This window comes from Seriola aureovittata, chromosome 3, assembly GCF_021018895.1.
Source record: "Seriola aureovittata isolate HTS-2021-v1 ecotype China chromosome 3, ASM2101889v1, whole genome shotgun sequence".
Lineage (NCBI taxonomy): Eukaryota > Metazoa > Chordata > Actinopteri > Carangiformes > Carangidae > Seriola > Seriola aureovittata.
Window position 1 is genome coordinate 15034928 of NC_079366.1, and position 6751 is coordinate 15041678.

The window sequence follows — 6751 nt, forward strand, 5'->3', positions numbered from 1 at the left end:
TTTCATGTTATTTTTCTGTATTAAACAACACTGCTGAATGTAGGAAAAGTGTGATAGGTTTCCAGAGGTTTCCACTCAGTAATTAATCATCATAAAATGGAATCAATCATGTCATAAATCTTATCCCTAAAGTTTTTTTTCCATTTATTAGAACATAAAACATTCATCAGGTTTGTGTTTATGCTCAACATTAAATTATTTAATTCCTTTGATTAGCTCCTTTTTGGGCTCATATTGAAATTATGCTGTGAGTTAATGTGAGAGATCATTTTATTTTGACCTAGAATTGGTTGTAAAATTTCAGGTGATAAAAGTTTCTATTTTTGAAGGGACTTTGGACACCAGGAAATGTTGCCTACCATGAACGCAAAGTCAGTGACGTGTAGGGTATGAACTCCCTTTTTCCCTGTAGTGTGTGTGTGTGTGTGAGAGAGAGAGAGAAAGAGAGAGAGAGACATACCTGTGAGAAGATAAAGGGGCATGTGAAAGCCTCGTTGAGCAGACACTCCTCATTGATCAAACCTCAGCTGGCAGACGGCCGTCAGTTCAGTACAGGTACGAGTTTCATGGTTTTTCACACTTTTTAATTCAAATATCCAACTATATACTCAACAACCAAAATCATTTTAATTCTAATCTAAAAGCAAATTACAGAAAATGAGTATATAACATGATCCAGCACGCAGGATGTTTTCAGACAGAACTCTTCATCTACAACATTGAAACAGGTATTATATTGTATTATTGTTGTGGCTGATCAGTGTGTATCTGTGGCCTGGCGGTTCATTCTGAACCGTCCGTAAAAACCTATTTTGTAGTTTCGATTATTTTATGGCCTTGTGGCTTGTGGCTTATTGTGGCTGAGTGGTGAATGTACAGTTTAAACAAGTCTGAAACAGAGGGATTAGTTTTTGTATTTCATATATTATGTTTTTATATTTCTTTTGTAATCTTATAGATTTATCTTTCAAAGTGAGGTCATGCTTGTCATGATTGTCATTTTGTATGAGCGGCTGTCATAATAAACCACTCACTTGCGTTAGTAACAGTTAGTAGTGTAACCAGTAACAGACTGAATAAACCAAGTATTTTTCAGTCCTCAGTTCTTTTTTAACAGTATATACCGTATTAAACTGACTCTACAGAGTACAGGAAATTAGTTTTTACAGCTGATCTAGGAACCTTCAAATTTTTCTTGGAAGTAGCATTAAAAACTGTTAATTGTCCTGTTTTGCTGCCTCAAGGCTGTGATCAAACATATTCAGATAAAAAAAACATGTGATTTTATAGGTGTTATTGGAACATTTTATTGCCTCTCTCTGCCTGCAATAAGGAAGAAAAAAAAATCAATAACTATAAAGCTGATCTCATTTCACTGATACAGACAGCAAATGGAAACAAAGTTGAGCAAGGTTGGGGACAAGGGTATGTGTTTTATGGTTCTTCTGAGCTACTTTAGGGTGACAACCAGTAATCACATAAGATATCTTTATCATTAATCATGAACACATCAGTGGAGTTAGTTACACTTCACCTTTTTAACCTGTATTTCATAGATTTGATGGCATACTGCAGAAAAGACACTTTTATTCTCTGCTGACAGAGTTATAATATTTAAGGTAACATTGATAAAGAGCACCACAGTATGATAAAACTGATCATACACTTCACAAAAGTTCAAAGCTGATTTTTTGATTGGTGATTTTTTTTTCTCCTCTGCACCACAAGTAGTCTCTGCACATATCATGTGATTCAAATGTGTGCTTGTTGATGATTTAAATAGCACGCACGCAAGTAAAATTTAAAATAAAACGAGGATACGAACGTGCAGCTTATTTCACACTTCAACCGAAACTTAGATTACGTCAGTATGAAAACTGACGTTAGGAAGATTAAGACCCCTTCTGTTTTCCTGCAAGTTACGGTGGTTAATGTTTAACCAAAGCAAATGCCATTTGACCCACGTTGGTGCTCGCTTGTGTTGTAAGTCAGCTCTATACAATTGATTTTCCTATGAGAGGTAAAATGCAAAATTGTCCTTCCAAATCTCCTAAGCAATAAATGAGTTAGTAAGTAAGTGTGACTAAGTGTACGCTTGATTAGTTTTCAGCTGAACTCACACATTATTTTCTTCTCTTTTTTTTAACAGTGTGAAGAAAAAAAAAAAAAAAGCCAAGATGTGTTGCTCCGGCTTTCTCAAAATGATGATGTTTATCTTCAATGGCTGCATCTTCGTAAGTTAAAAAAGAAAATCTTCTGCTTCTACTGTCAAGCTCTATTTCATGTTTCATACAGAAACAAAATCAGTGCAAAAGATATTTCCTTATGCTTTGTACAATATTCTTTTACAGCTTGTAAAATGGACTGTGTACTTCCTGTATTCAGTGATAGTTTAAAGGAACAGTTTAACATTTTGGGAAATACACTTGGATAGATGAGAGGTTTTTACATGTAAGTTAAATATAAAACTAGAGCTGGGAGATGCTTAGCTTAGTTTATCTTAGCATAGCTCAGCATAAAGACTGGAGACAGGGTGAAGCCTCTGGAAAAATCCTCTGAAAGAATTAAGCATGTGTCTAAGGTTAACTGTTACATTAAATGCTTACTTTGTAAGCATGTGGAAAACTGCAGTTCCCATGAAAAACTACATCATTATAACTTGGTTTTGTCCATATCCATAAAATTGTCAACTCTTTATTTTTTCCAACTTTCTAGTTGTAATCTCTGTTGTATAAAAGCTCCTACAGCGTTTGCTCCTCAACTCTTTATTGTGCTGTTATTGGAACCATCTTTTGTCAGGCTGTGACATTTAACCTGCAAAAGTCAAGGAATTATGGGAAATAATGTTCTTTAAAGGCCGCTAAAAAACAGAAATATAGAATAAACAATGACATGAAATTGTTATTTTTAAATGACCACCCCCATCTAAATACAAGGAGTTAAGCACAACACTGTTGAGAACATCAGTGGCATCAACCTTCTCATCTAATGCTCAGCAAGAAAGTGAATGAATTTACTTTCTTAAATTTATTTTTGATGTCTCAAAAATGATTTAGTCTGAATAACTGTTATATTTTAACTTAATATTTAATCAATAATACATCTTATAAATTATTCTCGGGCTGAACTCCTGCTCTTATTGTTGCTGCCTGATTGTTAACAAAAACACCTCTTTCTCTTCTCCTTTTTCCACCCATCATGCAGTTGGCAGGTGCAGCCATCCTGGGTGTGGGAGTGTGGCTGAAGGTGGACAGTGGTTCTTTACTGGGTATACTGGATAATGTGGACAATGTACCATCTGGGATATCCCAGCTAATGAACGTCACCTACCTGCTAATGGCAGTGGGTGGTGTGCTGCTGGTCATTGGCTTCCTGGGCTGCTGTGGAGCTATCAAGGAGAGCAAGTGCATGCTGCTGACGGTAAGCGATGTTTGATAGGTCAACACCAGAGACTTAGTTTGAGAGCTGACCAAAGGGACATAAATCTCCTTCTTTTGAAATAGTAATGAATTTTAATTTATAATTCAAGAGCACAGAAAACTACATTTCAGCCAAGCTGGATCGAAATAGTAAATTCCGGTGATGGGGAATGTTGAAATGTTTTATTATTATTTCACCTTAGAATGCTCTCTCATACAATTCAGATGGATACAGTGACTCTGAGAGGAAGCTGTTAAGACTTTCAGCACTTAACTTTAGGTTTAATCTCTGCAGTGTGTACTGATGTTACATCTGCATTAAAGTACTTTGTCCAAGCCTGTTTCTCACTCTGTTGGCTTGATTTTACAGATGCATATTGCTGCTACTAATCAAATATTTTACAGTGAGAGTTTTGCAACATTATTTATCATTTCTTCTCCACTCAGTTCTTCAGTATTGTGCTGATCATCTTCCTCATCGAGGTCGCAGGAGCTATTGTGCTGTTCGTCTTCCAGGGTTTGGTAAGTGGCTTTCGAAAGCTTCTTGGCAACAACTGCAAGCAGTCAGGTTTACAAACTTTAATATACATACAGTACATATATATATATATATATATATATATATATATATATATATATATATATATATATATATATATATATGTGTGTGTGTGTGTGTGTTTGTGTGTGTATAAAGTCAAAAATATGATGATGTGCTATTGTCTATCTGTCCTTCTCAGGCTGATGAACTTCTCTCTGATCTGGAGCATGAAGTTATATTGAGCATTAAAAAAGACTATGGAAGCACTGAATCTTTGACCTCTATCTGGAACGTCACCATGGATGAGGTACTGTATTTTTTGAGTGGACTCTTTCAACCTTAGATATACACATCTCCGTTGTCACAGGCAATTGTGTTATCCACTTTTTGAGATGAAAGTAGTGACTGTCTGAGTTTACGCCTCAGCCAATACTCAACTCTTTGATTTCTGCAACATGTACACCCTCGTACTGTCTCTTATTTTACCATGTTACGCAAATGTGTCTGAATCTTTTTTCTTTTTTTTTACATTTCCTTAATGGAGCTGCTCACACCTCTCTCCACACTGTAACACTATAACACTTGGTGGTTTCCTTCCAGTTTAAGTGCTGTGGATACAGGAACTACACAGACTTTGACGGTTCCCCTTTTTACAATGAGGGTAAAGGAAGGTTTTATCCAACCACATGTTGCAATGCAACCCTCATCACCTCGGATGAATGTGCTGCAGAGATTGCAGAAGTTTCGGTAAGAAACCATGTTACTTTTGCTTTAACTTCATACATGTTAACAACATTGATTGTGATGAATTGCACCAGTCACTCCCTACCTCTGCTAAAACCTGCTGTTTCTCTTCCAGATGATTGACGGCTGCTACTTCAAGCTGCTGCAGCTGATAGAGGACAATGCTGTGATCGTTGCAGCTGTGGCTCTTGGAATTGCTGCTATTGAGGTACAGAAAACAGCTTATTAACAGGTTATTTACATCTGTTTAGAAGAGTTGTGTGTTCTCCGCAGTTACTTTGATAGAGTGCAATATATGTTAAGACTCTCATATTGTTATTAAATCTTTCCTCATCTTAATACACCTATTAATGACACTGGTATACAGAGTATTGGCAGATGCAACAATTTACAGATGTTCCCTGAATGCCTAACATGCAGGCAATGGGTAGACACTAGCTACAGCACACACATCAAGGGCCCCCACTTAGGGGAGCGGCAGTGCACTGTAGTGTCTTTATGGGAGGTTTAAGGTTGTTTATTGTTGTCAATACAAAATGTGCCAATATGAAGGGCTACTGGGGGGCCCCCCCAAGGGGAAAACCCCTCCTGCACCTTTGGCCATAATATCTACCCATGGTTTTGCATATTCAAAAAACTATTACATTACAATAAAACAGACAATATCATAACTGTGCTAATGTGTCTGTGGACACTCATGTACGATGAGGCCTATGGTGTATTTTGGATTACACGATATATGATGTTGAGGATTGCTGATTTTTATTGTCAATCATCATCACACATAATTTAGGTCTACTCAGGTTCTCCTCCTCATGATTTCCATTTTCCTTGTCGGTGGAGTTGGCTTATATATACGTTTAAGGGGGGAAGAGACAGTGCATGGCTTTTTCATAAATTTATTGTATACGTCATAATGTGCAGTCTATAACCCGTGTCTCATCTCTAATATACATTGTGTTTACATGAAATGGTGATGACCCGTTGTCTTTGCAGATTGCTGCCATGGTGGTTTCGATGGTTCTCTACAAGAACATTAAGTGATGTGTCCCGTCAGAGATGAGATGACAACATTGTAATTGGTGGAGAAATTTAACTTGGTGTAAAGTTTATTTTCTTTTCCTTTGATTCAAAACAGACAAGATAACCTAACACATGCATTATTGGCATGTAGAGCATTAAAACCAAAGATGGAGAGGTAGATGTTTGAGCTACTGTGTTTTTCCATTTCAAAACTGTATCTGAACGCACTTATACTGTGATTTATTTATGTTTTCAGAAGGGCTGTTGTCAGATGATATTGTATGTGCTGAAACATATGGCTGGTAATGTGTAATGATGCACAGAGCAGAGAAGGATCTTCGCAAGTTGTGTCAGTTGTTTCTGTCCCACACATTCACTGCAATAATATGATAAATTTATTTTTGTATGTTTGATCATATATAAATAATAAATGTCACAATCTTGACTTTTACAATTATCAGCAAATTGATTATGGTTTTCTTTTTGTGGCAATAGATCTTTTAACATCCACATAAAATGGATTCTAGACTGAGGCAAACAGGCAAAAGTAACTAAAGCATTAGAATGTAAACTGTGGGCCTGTGAGTAGATATACGACACCATTATCATTATAGAAAGAAACATAACATTTTATTTAAGTCAGGAATATTCTGCCAGTGCTGCTGGTTTTATCTGATCCCACACAGGAGCAGTTAGCCTTATTACTGAAGATAAGCGCATAACAATCAAAAATGATGACACCACAGGAAAAAAACAATTGAAGTCATCATATTATTTTTATACTAACTCATACGCTTTAATAGTATGTTAACTGCAAATCCCAAGTGGCTGAATGAAAGCAGGAAGTTCTGCCCTCAACAAACTGCTGCAAATTTTGTCAAGTCAAGCCAATTTTACTTTGTATAGCGCCAATTCACAACAGAAGTTATCTCAAGGCACTTTCCAAATAGAGCAGGTGTAGACCTGCTCTTTATAATATTATTTACAAAGAAGCACCAATTCCCACCAAGGGCAAGCGCTAGGC

General features: G+C 36.5%; 1 protein-coding gene across 1 annotated transcript; it reads left to right on the forward strand.

Moving 5' to 3' along the window:
- The first annotated feature begins 410 nt into the window (after positions 1-410).
- On the forward strand, positions 411-6184 carry tspan34a (tetraspanin 34a). The gene is made up of 8 exons (XM_056372871.1): positions 411-555; positions 2150-2234; positions 3205-3420; positions 3867-3941; positions 4160-4267; positions 4561-4707; positions 4820-4912; positions 5701-6184. Exons 2-8 carry the CDS (start codon positions 2178-2180, stop codon positions 5746-5748), a joined length of 744 nt encoding a protein of 247 aa, XP_056228846.1. The 5' UTR covers positions 411-555; positions 2150-2177; the 3' UTR covers positions 5749-6184.
- The last annotated feature ends 567 nt before the right edge of the window (positions 6185-6751 follow it).

Excerpts from the sequence above, each read along its gene's own strand:
- tspan34a (XM_056372871.1), top strand. The coding sequence starts at position 2,178 with ATGTGTTGCTCCGGCTTTCTCAAAATGATGATGTTTATCTTCAATGGC. Across the intron at positions 3,942-4,159 it reads TGTTCGTCTTCCAGGGTTTG|GCTGATGAACTTCTCTCTGA; the intron begins GTAAGTGGCTTT and ends TGTCCTTCTCAG. Across the intron at positions 4,268-4,560 it reads GGAACGTCACCATGGATGAG|TTTAAGTGCTGTGGATACAG; the intron begins GTACTGTATTTT and ends GTTTCCTTCCAG.